The following is a 14,983-nucleotide window of genomic DNA, read 5'->3' on the forward strand; positions in this document are numbered from 1 at the left end:
TAACAAGAGTCCGGAAACTATGCATTTACAAAGTCCTAAAGGAGTTGAACTAGGGCGTAAGCCTCCGGCCCGGTCCGTCCTCCACAGTGCATGGATACGTTTTCCCCTCTCCCACCCCTGCCCCCTCCTTCCTTCCTTCCTTCTTCCCCTTGTTTTTGTTTTAAACATTCATATGCTTGCTCACCTGTGGCGATGCTAGCTAGCGGCCTAGGCAAAAAACTCGTTCAGTTTTCATACGCACACCGACACGCAACCTCAGCATGTACAAATATACCAAACACACCTCAAGTCTGTACATAAGAGGGGGTAAGAAAAAAAAACAAGCACGCTGCATTCACCACAAAGATTACACGCTCATCCCTGTACATACAGCACACCACGGCTACGTCTCCAATGGCACCTCGAGTCCTGTAAGAGGAGCAGTCTAAATAGTTTTTCGGATGACCACTGGAGATTCGCCGCACAGCTCTCACTACCTCTCTGCATATCACAGCACATAACCTGATCACCCATTCTAATTAACAGGATTTTGTGTACACTCACAACTCTCTAAATTTGCAGTTTTTGCCTTTGTATTTTTCTTACAAAAAGTCATGCCTAAAGTCTAGCAGACATTTGCCAGTGTTGAAAATATAGATATGACTGTCTTGTTTCGTCATGTTGAGGAGGGGTCTTTGCTTGATTGTTCTTTTCTAAGTCAGTGTCATTGTTCAGTCAACCGTTTTTTCATGTGAAGTCCTGTGGGGTTAGTCACACACATTAACGGATCCGGTCTAGGTGTGAAAAACCTCCGAATGATCAGCTCAGCCTACAGTCAAAACTCACACCTGTCCAGCCCGAGCACAAAGTGGCCCCAAGCCTCGGCCCTTCTTCACATGCCAAATAAATTCATTGTTCGTCTTGCTGAGAACTTCCAGGACTTCATTCAGACTTCAGTGGGGATACGGTCAAGTCAAAGTCAAGTCTTCGTTATAGTCGAGTCCACGTGGCTCTACTTTCTGCGCCGCACTGCTGTCTTGATCTTTCGCCCGGCAATCGCTTGCTGTCCAGCAGGAGACGCGGTGAAGTTTTTCGCTGCCCTGGAAGAGCAAATGACATCCACATTATTGTAACTAAAGTGAACCAATAACCATTAGGCAATATTGATGCTTAATAAATGTAGGTATTTTTAAATAACCATGATGGTAATAATTCATTTTGAAGAGCAAAATGAGCCAAAGTTTAATGTTTCACCAACATTTATAATATCTGTAGTATTACATGAAAACTAACAGTCTGCTGCTTGACCACATCATACTCAAGTCAAATGTACATCTGACATGATGTATTTCTGACTGAGGAAATAAAACTTACCCAATATTGAATGCTGGGGGTTGTGCGAAGTTGAATCCATCTCCCGGAGGTCCTGGCTGGGGCGCGATGGAGGGGTTGGCAGGGGGGGCAGGAGAAGCTGCTGATCCCGCTCCAAAAGTAAACACTCCTGCTGAGGCGTTGTTTGTGGCTCCAAATGCACTGGCTCCTCCAAACTGAAAGCCTGCACCTGAGAAAAATGTGGCACATTTACATGTTTGAACTCGTGCCCAACATACTTTCATAATTCAAGGATCAGGACCATTTGATACCATGGGCAACGTGAAGGGAAACTGGATTTTACTGCAACATTCACCCACCTTGTGCGGAATTAGCAGCCGCCCCAAATACAGGTGTGGAGTTGGTCTGCTGACCAAAGACAGGTGTGGCGTTGGGTTTGGCTCCGAAGGCTGGGGGCTGTGAAGGTGTGGCTGTGAAGGGGGATCCAAAAGAGGAACCGAATGAAGAAGTCTGATTGGCCCCAAATCCACCAGAGGGGGCCGAGCTGAATGCAAATGGGGAGGGAGCTGCAGATTGAGCTGATAGTGGGAAAAAAAAAAAAAAAGGATAGAAGATATCAATACATACACAAAGTAACATTGTATAATATTGAATGCAAGTGATTCATTCATTGCAAGTGATTCATTCATTGCAAGTGATTCATTCATTGTTGTGCCTTAAGGCCAAAACAGACATTACGATCATACTTATTATCTTAATGAACCACCATGAGCAAATACAGACCTGAAGATGAGGCAGCAGTGGGTGCAGCTGCTCCAAAGCCAAAGGACGGAGCAGCAGCAGCAGGAGCAGCAGCAGCGCTGGCAGGAGCACCAAAGATAAAGGGCTGAGATGGGGCTGGAGCTGGAGTAGAGTTCAGAGGAGCAGCTGAAGGGGCAGGCGGCTGGGTGTCCTGACTCTGGCCGAAGACAAAGGCTTTGGCTGGAGGAGCGTCACTGGATGTTGCAGCAGTTTGACCGAACATGAAATTGCTAGGAGCTGCAGAAGGAGCAGGGGCTTGAGTGGCGCTGTTGCCGTTGTTGCTGCTGGTGGTGGTGGTGGTGGTAGTGCCGAACAGATTGGGTGTCGGGGTGGTGGATGACGAAGTGGTGGAGTTGACCGTGTTGGTGGGATTACCAACCATAAAGGAAAATGCTTGTTTAGGAGCAGCAGAAGAATCTGTTGGGGGAACGAATAGTTGATTATGTTTCATATAGTGCAATGTTAAAAAGGGACAGTCCAATGATTTTACACGAGTCACTTTACGAACAGAATATACTTCTTCGTATAATGGCCAAAGGGGAACTTTATGTGGCCTGAGGAAAAACACAATGCCAAATCGCTGAAATACTTCTTAAATTGTTTTGCTAAACACTTTTACAATAATTGAAACATTGACCTACAACCCAAGTCCCAGGTATTATAGTTTCTGGTCAAACTTATACCTACTATACTTGAAGCACATTGTTTCAATGCAAAAGTAAATTTGAATGGACATTTCAGTTGTCTTACCTTTATTTTCAAATATTTCCCTCTTTTTATTCTAGGAAGTTTACTGAGAACAATGCTCTCTGTTTTTAGGAATGACTTATCGCCTACAACTACAGTCGGATCCGTTAGCTGTTGAGCAGCTCCACTAGAGCAGTTGGGGGTTGGAGGCCCCTAAAGGACATCTCAGTGGAAAGAAAAACCCTGCAAGGGATTAACTTGCTGGTTTAGGTTAGGAGATGTTGTCGTGTCACCCAGATATCTACAATTAATTTATTGACTGAAATGGAGAGCATAAACTAAAACAACTACTCAACTGGATTTTCCTTCAAATAAATCAGCGAATGAAACTCAAAAACAAACAAACCCTGAAGGCATTATATATCAACAGAATGCATAGCATTCATAAACCCATTCCTACAGTAGCACTGTTCAAGTTTTCTCTCACCTGCAATTTGTCCAAAGCCAAAAGAGTGCTTCGGGGCCTCTGCAGTAGACGTTTCACTCTTGTCTGCTGGCTTGCCAAAATTATAAGGGGGTGGAGGTTGTTCTGTTTGAGCGCTGGGCTTGCTGAAGGAAAAACCTCCTGAGTTGGCCGGTGCAACATCTGCTTCTTTATTAGCAGCACCGAAGAGGAAGCCAGACGGAGCAGGGGAGGCAGCGGCTTCTTTCTTTTCCTCTGGCTTCCCAAAGTTAAACGTGGGAGCAGCTGGCTCTGTGTCTGTTTGTAAGGATCCAAAAGTAGAGCCCCCTTGTGGTGTGGTGGTCGACAGACTCCCAAATACCGCCGACCCAGTGGTGGTGGTGGTGGTTGTGGATGTGGTGTCATTTGATGATGCAGCACCCTCACTTTTCTCTTGAGAGGAGGCAGGAGGAGTGAAACTAAGAGAGGGTGAGGTGGTGGTGGTGTCTGGTGTTTTCTCCTTGGGTTTTGACAGTCCAAAGGTGAAGCCGCCCTTAGAGGAGTTACTCTCTGTGCTAGATGATCCAGTTCCAAATGCTATCCCACCGCTTGCCCCAAACTTAAACCCAGAACCTACAGCAGATTGGTCTGCCTTTCTGTCATCACTAGAGGCAGTCCCAATTTTAAAGCCCTCAGATGAGCTGCCGAATTTGAAACCTGATGAGTCAGTAGTGTCTTTAGAAGTGGTTTCTGATGAGGAGCTTCCAAATTGGACCCCAAATTTGAATCCACCTGATGAAGAGGAGGACTCTGTCAATGAGCTTCCAAACTTGAAACCTACAGATCCAGATCCCGAGGTACTGTCTGATGTGCCAAACTTAAAACCTCCAGAATTAGTTGATGAATCGAAAGACGAACCAAAAGCTGAGGAAAAAAAAAAAAAAAAAAAAAAAAAAGTATAACAAAGATTTTAATAGGTGAAAAGTGTAGGTGAGGTACAGCTTAAAAATTGTGATTGTGAGTAACATTTGTTTATTTTCAGACAACTGTTGTTACCTTTGGGCTCAACTTTAGCTCCAGGTTTGACTGTCTGACAGGCAACACACTGGACATCAGCAGCCTTATTCTGTACAAGACAGACATCACAATCCCAGGCACCCTCTGGCTTCTTAAACGCATCTCCCAACCCAAACACTGGAGCACTGCTGGCGGAAGAAGAGGCTCCTGCTGAAGCTCCTGTTGTTAAGATGAGAAAGGAGAGAGAGATGCTTCACTTAACTGACTTTTAAGATGCCTTTAAAATCAATGACAGTTAATGAAATTCTACCCTCATGAAAAACAAAACCAAAAGATTTGCACTTTGTTGAATCTCAAATACCTACATGGTTAAGGGTCTCTCCTTACCTGGTTTAGCGCTCATGCAGGCCACACACTTTGTGTTTTCTGCCTTGTTTTCTACCAAACACGTATCACATTCCCATGAACCAGTAGGTTTTTTGAACTTGTCTCCAAATCCGATGAACCCTGTAGAAACAGGGGCTGTAGGTGTGGATACAGTCTTAACAGCTGAGAAGGCAGAAGGAAGAGTCAGTGAGGGTTTAAGTCCTGTCCCAGGTTTGGCCGTTTCACAGGCCACACACTTTACTGCATCAGGTTTGTTTAGAACCAGGCATGTATCACAGTCCCAAGTTCCTGCAGGTTTGGAGAACATGGTGCCAAAACCTGCAGTAGTTGTAGTGGTGGAGGTGGTGTTCGTGCTGCTGCTCTCTAGTCCAACCGAGGTGGCCATTGAAGGTTTACTGTCCATAGATTTGGATGAGGAGGGCTGTGGGGCCATACAGCAAACACATTTGGTGTCTGAAGACTTGTTCTGCACCAAGCAGACATCACAGCTCCAGCCTGGTGGGGCTTTGAACACATCGCTAAACCCTGCTGTAGAGAGGGCGGAGGTGGTGGTGGTGGTGGAGGAGGAGGGGGCTGTGGATTGTGTGGAGGTCTGCAGCCCAGCGTCGTCTGGGCCTGGGGAAGTCTTAGCAACAGGAGAAGCAAAGCCTAGACAGAGCAAGTAAAGGATTGAAACAGTTATCAACCTTGTAAACCAAATGATGCAAAACAAATACTGTAAATGTGTAGTGAGTTATTGATTCTTACCAGGTGACTTGAGAAGATCCAACACACTGCCCTGCTTCAGGGTCTTGGCTGGCTTGAAAGGCCCGTCAAAATCTTCTGTGCTTGTGCTTGTTGCGGACTTCACTGTTGAAGACATTAAAAACACAAAGATCAAACCCATTTTTTCTCAGGACAGGCAAAAAAGATCTGCATCATGCAAATTGTAAGAAAACTGTCTTACCTGCTGCCACTATGGGAGAGGCCAGCTTCCCATTTGACATGGAGGGTCCTAACTTTGCTACAGGTGCACTAAAAGTAAATCCAGCCTACAAAAAGGAAATAAACGTTATTGTCAATGTTACTGTTGTAAATAGATAAACATAACCAAGAGATAAAACATTTACTTACTGAGGGGGAAAAGGAGGGAGGACTAGCAGCGGTTGCTTTGACAATAGGGGAGGAAAATGTAAAAGGTACACAGGGAGGTGTCAAGGCCGTTGTTGGCTCCTGGAAAAATGCATGAAAACAAAATAAAAATGGATAAATATTATTGTTGACCATAAGACTTTGAGAGGTATAATAATAGAGTGAAAACATTTTAAGACAGACCTTTTTTGTGACCGTTTCCTTAGCGGGAGTCAAGTGCGTGAGGATGGGAGACGCGCTGTTGGTGGTGGAGGTGGGGACAGGGGGAAGAGGAGAGGAGAAGCTGAAGGTGGGCAAGGCAGATGTGCTGATGGGAAGTGAAATGGTTGGTAGGTCCGGTACCTCAGCCACCTAAAGTCAGAAAACAAGGGGGAGTGTCATTGTGTGCACATCGTCTGCCATATCTAAACGGCGCATCTTTCAGACTGATGGGGAAATTAGATAAACCCATGTTTGACTTTTCCCTCGGCCAGACCTGAAAATAAGTCTGATACTGCCCTGGTACCAACAGCACTTTCATACACAAGCTGTTTGTATATCTAAATGACAAGTGCTGTAAAACTATAATCTACAGTTAAGATATAATTAATAAACAAATAATGTTAGCTTCAATGTACATAACGTTTTTAGAAACAGAGCACTGAGGTTTTCAGTTTCAAATCCTTTACCTCTTCCTCTTCAGGGCGTTTAGAGGAAGGCCGTGTACTGGTCCTCTCTCTCTTCATCTTGCCCCCTCCAGAGCTCACGCTGCTGGCTACAGGCGTGCTGGACAGAGGATAGGCTGGGCCACTGGAACCCATTGTGCTAGTAGTAGAGGTGGACAAGAACAGGTATAATGAGTAAAATAAACTTAACAAGATACAGAAAGCAGTCAGGCAGCGAAAACAAAAAAAAGTTGGACATTAACTAGGCATGTTGTTAATAGATTATAGTTCCCTTTTCTCTTCGTTTAGTCTAACTTTCTTGGCTGGTCAAATAGAGCATCCCTGTATTACCTTCGAGATGGACCTGGGGCTGCTTCGGGTAATTGTGGAGATTGTCTTGTAGGCTAAGGGGAATAACAGAACAACACATTTTAGCATCAAGTTATAGAGGAACAATTTAATGGTGTAATATGTTGCAGCACTGTTTCTGACCGTCTCTCTTGGGGTCCTGTCAAGAGTTCGGCTCACTCCTCCAGGAGTTAAAGTAGGCCTGAAGGACACAGAGCGGTTTCCTGACACCGACGCTGCAACAGGAACCACTAGCTTCTGCACCGGTGGGAGGGGGGAATCCATCTGAAGTGAGGAAAGGTGGTAAATAAAAACAAAAGATGGTAATCAGAATCAACAAAGGAGGCAGTGCTGCATCCTTTGTCTAAATGTGTTTGATAAAGCTTTTGTCTTCATGCCATTACATTGGCACAGTGCTTTTAATATAATGAACTTAGTTCCTCTGAACTCAAACATGAACCTTTGTCCCCTAACATGAACAGTAACATCTCTAGAGAATGTAAAATTGTATAAGTACGACATACACAGGCCATGCTTGTTTTATGTCTCATCAGTCTATGCCTACAAATACAGTGTTCAATAGCGGGATCCATTCTTCATTGGGCAATTTGTTGACAATATTGACTGGAGCTAGACAGATACAAGTAATATTATTATTGCAGATTTTTCTGTATCAATGTTCGACCCATAACTTACAAGAATGGCAGACAGAAATGCCAATAAAGATGTGAGATCTTTAAGAAACAGTGTCACCATAATATATAGTTATATATAGTTATAATGTATAGAGGCAAGTTGATTTTTTCCCACTGTATAATGTCCAGCTCAGTGTGCATCTTGGCCACAATTCATTAAATAAACAAATCTAGGGAATCAGTATGAAGATTGTTTGGGTTAAGAATTAGCCTATAAATCGTTTTATCATTATTATTATCATCAATATTGGCTTAAAAAGACCTAGTACGGGTTGGACTATATTTTGGACCATGCCAAGGTAAATCAGTTACATAGTAGACTTTCTTGTAATGGACCTGTGAGTGTCAATACACCATTGTTAGGATTTACAAAACAGCTGTCGCAGCTGGGAATGCCTGACAGTTATCACTGAGAACAAGTCCAATCTAGAGCTGGCATGGTTTAACAACGAACTACGCTTAACACACTGCACATAAACAAACACACACACTTTCATGGGCCAAATACACTTTTGCTCGCTTGCACGTATAAAGAAAACACACAGCGTAGTGAACAACTGTGTCCCAGCTGAGGAGAATCCTGTTAGCTGGTGTAAAGGAGGCCAACAGACAGCAGGACAGGAAATGACAGGAGGACAAACCACAAAGAGTGCTGCTGGGTTTGTACAATGAGATCCCTGTTCATATCACTAAGCCTGTGCTAAACTACAAAACGCACTGGGCCGACGACACAAGTGAACTTTAGTTGTTGGTGTGCATACATAGAATATGCCTAATGTCATACAGGGACAAATACAACAGTTATCATATCTGAAAAACAAAGGAATCTGAAGAAGAATATCGAATCTGTACTTACACGTTTCTTTTTGGCCTGGAAATGTGAAACATCTAGATTTGTGCCATCCATTGACTGCAAAATAGAACACTCATGTAAGAAAACTGTATTTCAGAAAAAAACAATAAGATGTCTCCAGGTGTTTTTGATGTCAGGATTCCAATATTTTAAGGACACTTGACTTTTGAGAATATGTCCATGCTTTTCTCGTGTTTTGGGGGTGTTATTGATCACATACAGTAATGTATTGTAAAATGAGCCACTGCAAACAAATGCTTACAATATATGTAAATATATTAAAAGCTCTTACTGCTGACAGGGGGGATGAGGCCACTGCTGGGATTCTCCTGGCATCCTGTAGAAGACAAATCAATCAATCAATCAATCAAATCACCTAACATTAACATGTTCAGTGGCAAAATATCAAATGTCTAACTTATGTCAGATTTTGAGGTAAAATAAAGTTCAAAAAGAGGAGATGATGGTGTGTGTGTGTGTGTGTACTCACAGCTAGAGGACTTGACATTCGCTCCAAGGACTGAAGGATGCGTCTGGCTGTGGCGCTGGTCACCCCACAGGGCTGAGCACCAGCAGGCTTGGCCTTGATCTGTCTCCTCACTGGGGCCTGCAGATCAGATGAGCTAATTTAGTCTCCAATTAAATGAATAATATTCACACTGCAGTCATATTCATCCGATGACGTCAGTGTTTACTTACTTCCTGTAAGTCGCTTTGGATAAAAGCGTCTGCTAAATGACTGTAATGTAATGTAATGTTTACCCACTAAAAGCTGCTCAACTTAAAACAGCCACAATGCTTAATGCATATGGAGACTGAATACAACGTGTTAAACCAAGTGTGCTAGCTCACCATGTGAAATATTTATCAAAACTCTAACATTGTTTGAATCTGGATACACAAGTCTCAGTTTCTAGACTGTGCGGTTCTCACTGGCTCACCTGGTATGGTGTTCCAGGACGAGCACGAGCGCTCCTGACTGCAGCTGCCCCACCATACATGGTCTTCCCGGGGTAGAAGGGTGAATCTCCGAGCTGGCTCGAGTTAAGTACTGTGCTGTTTAATGACGACTGGAAGAGAGATGGTTTTATCATATTACATTAGGATTAAGTGAAATTACTTCATTGTAATACCAATCAATGGCATTCTCAAACATCATCCGATTAAAGTTTGTGTAATGCATAAAATAAGTAAAAGTAGGTTTAAGCAGCCAAACAAAAAAAGTGTATTGAATAAAACTGCAAATACATGAAATCTTTTAATAATCATTATCATTTCAAATTCTGTACCCTTAAAAAGTAAGCCTTTTCCTTCTTCTAATAAAGTCATGTCAAATACTTTTATATACTTATATAAGATGTAGATATATTACCATCCACACAGGGTTTGATATAGAAAGATTTTAAGATCACCTGATGCATAAAAGCTCAGACTTGTATTGTCACTCTGGAATATGTCTTTATCATTTTAATGAATCTGAGTCCTAATGCACATAAAAGCAGAGCAGTTGTCTTGAGGTGGCTAGACTGGGGTTAGGTGTCTGTCATGCTGCCGTGCACATGAACAATTAATGCATGTGAAACTTTATGCAACAAATCAAGATACTGTCTGGATGTGAGTGGACTGACAGTAACATTGGTTTTAAAGATAATGCACATGATTTCATTATAAAAAATCCCATAATAATTTATAATAAAAATGTATTGACACCAATAAAGTATTGGTCAACGTGAAATGTGTAGAAGTCTGCGGTACAAATGACTTGGGTTGGGTGCATGGACCAAATTCCAGACAGGCAAGTGGGTCACTGCTGCAAAGGCAAAGCCCTACATCAAACCCTGACACACCAAAATGCAGAGCTTTGTGGCACACTTCTGTTCTTTCAGAAAGCATTATTCAGTTTCTTGATGAACAGATACACAGTTACTCACATTGGAGGAATTTCCAAATACAGACAAGTTGAAAGAAGGCTTTCTCAGACTGGACTGGAAAGGTTGAGGCCCAGAGTGTGTTCTGTCCATTTCTGGGGACCAAAGTTGGGGAAGTGATGCCGTTTTGGATGTAGGGACATCTGTTAAAAAGATAACAGATTTTTAAAATAACTCCATTTTAAGAGAGCCCCGATGCAGAAATGTAAATTAGCAGCCCGGTCTATACTCTCTAGGCCTGAGCAAATAAATATACAAGATAAATAAAGTTGCCTACACCATCCTCTATGCACTGCAACACTAGTAGTTTAAAAGATTTACCAACGATTTCTTAAAACTAAAGTTACACACAGTAGGTTCAGAATATGCAAAGACAGAAACACAGCCAATTACTGTTTTCTGACATTTTTGTAGTTTCGTACATTTTAATCAATGGTATAATGTGAAGTGTAAGGGTGGTGCATTTGCATGGTGGAGACAACTAAAGGAAGAAAAGAGATTTAAACAAAGCATGGATTGCAAAGCTCTTTTGAGACAGACATTGTAATATGTTAATAAAATCAGTGTTCAGATAAGTTTCCACCCTGTTATCAACACACTAATCGTTTGTGAAGAAGTCACTCTGCTTTTACCTTTCTCTGAGGCGCGGGAGGAGAAGCCGCTAGTGGTGGAGATGTTATCATCTTCGTGCTGCGAGAGGTTGTCCTTGATTTCTTTGACCAAGGAGAAGCCTGTCGAAAAGGGTCCAGGGGCGGAGGAGGTGGAGGGTTGGGAGAAAAGGCTGCTGGTGGCCCCCAGGGTCGGGGAGGAGATATCCAGCGGCGGAAAGTGGAGGTGCGAACGACTCAGTGGAGGTCGAGAAAGCACATAGTCCTGAAAGTTTAGGGATGCCCGGCTGGTTGAGGGCTCTGTGCGAGAGAGAAAGAAGTTACAGGTGAGAATCTCATGTACGGGATATTGAAAAGATGTGAAGAGTGACAGAGAGACTGACCTGTGTAACTGGTGCTTGGCTCTGGGGAGTCGCATCCATCAAGGGGAGGAGGTTCCTCTTCGCTGCCATTTGGAGGAGGTGGGGGCTGGCAGTTCTGGTCTGTCCCCAGTACAGCCCCTCCTCCTTCAGGAGCATCTTCGTTCTTGAAGTATTTCTGCAGCCAGGAAGGAACGATGCTCTTTACTGTGTCTGTCACTCGACTGATGAGGCCTGACTGTTGCTGGAAAAAAAATAATGAGAGGGAGAGGAAGTCGTAAACAGAGGCATGAAATGAGAGAGTGACAGAGACGAACGCATATAGAGACACAACAAAGTACCATCAAGTCAGGCCATTATCTGTAGCCTCTTCATAAGAAAATTCCCTTGACGATCAGCATGGATAAAATTAAATGTGTTAGGCAACGCTGCATACAAAACAGTTTTGCTTAAATTTTGCATATTTGTTTTTCAACTACTAACATTGAAGACAATGAGAAAAATAGCATTTTACAATCTGAAATAGGTGCACAGGCCTACTTGCAATAAGAAGCCATTAGGCCTCCCAAGTGCAAAGCAAAACACAAGCCGAGTATGACAGAGTGAAACTGGGTCAGGCACTGTGTATGCTACTGTGAAGCAGTGAGCCAGTGATGCTGGTCGGCCCTGTACTGAAGTCTAGATTCATTCCAGTTGATAAGGATGAGTCTTGTCTCCTACATCAAACTTGGAATGCAACACAATTTCTGAGGATTTAAAATCTAGAAAGCCCTTTTCTGTGAAATCTATAACCTGTAAAAACTCTTATTTACAATAAGAGGTCTTAACTGTTAACTTGAATTTGTCTTCCATTTTTGAGTGGGTTTGTAGAGCTAAGAGTTAGGTTCGGCAGTATATTGTGTTCACTAAAGTTAAGGAAGGGCCATGACACTTAGTGCCTTGAGCGAAATATGCTCCAGTAGTGGAATAGACCAGCATTAAAAGCTTCATGACTTAAGGTCTGTTTCATGAGTTATGTCCCCGACAGATGGAGCAGTTTTGAAGTTGCTGTAAGAGAGCACAACAAAACCAGATACATTATCCAAAATCTATGAATGCATTGACTTATTCAAAAGGTGGGCGTATTGCAGATCATTTGAACAAAAATGTGTAAAACTTTTGACAGGTTTGTCCAACTAGAAGAATGTGGTGCTTTTCCCCAATTATAAATGCACCAGTTTTTTATTGATAAAATGATCTTCTTTGGTTCTTAGACTTGGACTGTAACCGTACTTGTTTGTCTGTACAATTTGTTTGTTTTGTTCTGGTGATAAGAGAATAGATGGAGAGGGGAAGGTTGAGAGAAGGGGCTAGCTAGGGGGTGTATCACTTCATCTGCACCCTGTCTATTAACCCCTGCTAGCTTTCACACCTGATAAGAGTCCTATGTGCTTCTTTTTTCCTGCTTATCTACAAAATACACCTGTGGGCCACTCTGCACTTTAACCTTCATGCAAAAACACAGAACTTACAATAGTCAAGAGCAAGTGTATATCCCACCACAGTGCTAGTTTACTTAGTGCTTCATAAGCTATTGTTAAAAGGATTTAGGGGCACTGCATTTCTGCTGTGGACAGGGGCCACTGCTCTCTCTGAAAGACATCATGTCTAACTGTAACACAGTCATTTTGAGTGAATATTCCAGTACTTAAGTACATCAGTGAATCTAGCTTTTGATATGAATGTGATGAACATGCATCCTTAAACATTTTTATATCTTCGAGTCAGCTATATTATTACATTTATGTAATGTGATGAGGTAATTATTGACTTGTAAAGACCCCCATTTTTAAGTAAGCAGTCCCACAGATGAATCAGGTAGAGATGGCACAAACGTTACTACATGTCTAATCACGCTCCTTCTGCTTTTTATCCAGCAGTGTTGTGTAAACCAAGCTTTTGAAGAAAAGCTAAAACCACCTTTTAGGTACAACTGTACACAAGATTTAGATAATCATAGTTTTTGGCTGACTTAATACCAGCCACATTTGTATGGACTTCAAACAATTCTGCACTATTTGCCATTTATTCAAATATATGAGCTTTAGAAGATGGAATCATGACTCCCAATTGGCATGACTGAGGCACCGTTCAACTCATAATAACATTAATTCAAACTAAAATGATGTAGTAGTCGTAGTGTTTTATTCAGCCATCACCCACAATACAACAAATATAGCCTATATACAATCTTGTATACAATATGAATGAAAAGGCATAGGCAGAAGCGTAATGCTTATATATGCTTATCCTACATAGTCATCACTTAAGCTCCCCTCAAAAAATTTGAATAGTTTTTTGGGGGGAATATATTGCTTTACCTTTAACCTTGTCACTGTTTACATAATTAGGATAACTTGTATATAAGATGAAGCGGTTGAAGTCAAAACACAAGTGTGGATAACTGATGTCAGCCATAAACAATGACTATTCATCAAAAGATTAATTACCTGGTAAATTGTTAAATGATAATCTATTTGATCCATTTTAGCTGGTCACTATGATCAGCTGCTTATATCACTATCAATATTCAAACTCACTGGCATCATTTTAAAGTAAGCTTTCTAGTTTAGTCAGTCAGGAACTCAATATGCTCACATTAATATAAACAACACCTTTAATTATAGATCAATAGGATAATCCACGTTTTAGTTAAGGACAAAGAAGTTCAATGGGTCTTCCTGGTCCACTATTAACATCTTGGAGAGGTTTTAAAGGCAACATTAGCCGAGGTCCAGGCGGCAAGTGGAGCCAGTCAGGCAGCCATGTGGGTTCCCAACCAGCCAATGCTTCCTGCGCAATCCAACTGGCAGAGATGTGGCTAACGCTAGCTAGCTAGCCTGACGTCCAAACCGACTCCCGGCAACCCAGAAACATATTCATAAAATATAACAAGAAAGTTGGCTCCCCGTGGATGCAGACAGATGCCACGTTAAGCAGAACCATCATGTCACTTGTGATGACTCCAAAAAACTTAAGAGCCGAAGACAACAATACGCTGCTTGCTAATGCTAGCTGGCTAACTAGCATTAGCCACTCCAGCTAACACTTATCATTCTACTTCCTTGGTCTCTGCTAACAGTTGAGGGGTTACTAGTACAGCTAACGTGGCTCAGCCCAGCGTGTCGTGTGTTCACGTTCAGATAACGACGTCTGAACGACTCTCTCTGCTGTGATTTGACCTGTCAAGTCCGTCTGGTTATGCTAGCATGCGAGGCAGCTTGCTAGCATTGCCTCTACATGCTAGCAACGCGTGGAGGCCACAAGCGCTAACAGCAGGCCATAAAATGTGTCCAACACAACAATAACAAGAGCTAAGGCATAATGGCACCGCGGTAACGGTGACGTCCTCGACACGGGGTTTTAACACCAACACTTTCATTGGGTTTACCTGTTTATTCTTGGCGTAAGGTTTAGAGGCGATGTGATATCTCCTGCTTCTGATTTTCCCTCCACCCGTGGCCGCCATGGCTCTTTCGTCTGAGTGACTATCGGTGTTTCGGCGCCGGATAGCTGTCATCGAGCCACAGCCGCGGCCACTCACAGAGGAACTGTGGGAAATGTAGTAGCTGACACAACAAAGAGGAAGGTTGACCTGACAGGCATTTGTACCACATGGATCTAGCATTGGGGTTATTTTGTATCATGTGCTGGAAATTAGTTATATAGCTATGTTTTTTTTAATAATGTTCAATGTTCAAATCACAAATCAAAACTCACCTCTTCAAAACTG

At 42.6% G+C, this 14,983-nt stretch overlaps 1 protein-coding gene across 1 annotated transcript in view; it reads right to left on the reverse strand.

The window, feature by feature from the left end:
- nup153 (nucleoporin 153) overlaps window positions 1–14,762 on the reverse strand; it is a 15,330-nt gene extending 568 nt beyond the window's left edge. The window contains exons 1-22 of the mRNA XM_054606289.1: window positions 14,642–14,762; window positions 11,236–11,455; window positions 10,877–11,152; window positions 10,248–10,387; window positions 9,258–9,386; window positions 8,807–8,923; window positions 8,609–8,653; window positions 8,320–8,373; window positions 6,913–7,053; window positions 6,772–6,824; window positions 6,445–6,580; window positions 5,960–6,127; window positions 5,759–5,857; window positions 5,592–5,676; window positions 5,393–5,494; window positions 4,646–5,293; window positions 4,298–4,477; window positions 3,287–4,165; window positions 2,095–2,529; window positions 1,671–1,889; window positions 1,354–1,540; window positions 1–1,079 (exon numbers count right to left, since the gene is read on the reverse strand). The exon at window positions 1–1,079 is cut by the window's left edge and continues 568 nt beyond it. Of these exons, the coding sequence (XP_054462264.1) occupies window positions 992–1,079; window positions 1,354–1,540; window positions 1,671–1,889; window positions 2,095–2,529; window positions 3,287–4,165; window positions 4,298–4,477; window positions 4,646–5,293; window positions 5,393–5,494; window positions 5,592–5,676; window positions 5,759–5,857; window positions 5,960–6,127; window positions 6,445–6,580; window positions 6,772–6,824; window positions 6,913–7,053; window positions 8,320–8,373; window positions 8,609–8,653; window positions 8,807–8,923; window positions 9,258–9,386; window positions 10,248–10,387; window positions 10,877–11,152; window positions 11,236–11,455; window positions 14,642–14,719 (4,479 nt within the window). The 5' untranslated portion in view covers window positions 14,720–14,762 and the 3' untranslated portion in view covers window positions 1–991. The remainder of the gene's footprint in view (window positions 1,080–1,353; window positions 1,541–1,670; window positions 1,890–2,094; window positions 2,530–3,286; window positions 4,166–4,297; window positions 4,478–4,645; window positions 5,294–5,392; window positions 5,495–5,591; window positions 5,677–5,758; window positions 5,858–5,959; window positions 6,128–6,444; window positions 6,581–6,771; window positions 6,825–6,912; window positions 7,054–8,319; window positions 8,374–8,608; window positions 8,654–8,806; window positions 8,924–9,257; window positions 9,387–10,247; window positions 10,388–10,876; window positions 11,153–11,235; window positions 11,456–14,641) is intronic.
- Window positions 14,763–14,983: the final 221 nt, after the last annotated feature.

Source organism: Anoplopoma fimbria, chromosome 10, assembly GCF_027596085.1.
Source record: "Anoplopoma fimbria isolate UVic2021 breed Golden Eagle Sablefish chromosome 10, Afim_UVic_2022, whole genome shotgun sequence".
In the NCBI taxonomy this organism is placed as follows: domain Eukaryota; kingdom Metazoa; phylum Chordata; class Actinopteri; order Perciformes; family Anoplopomatidae; genus Anoplopoma; species Anoplopoma fimbria.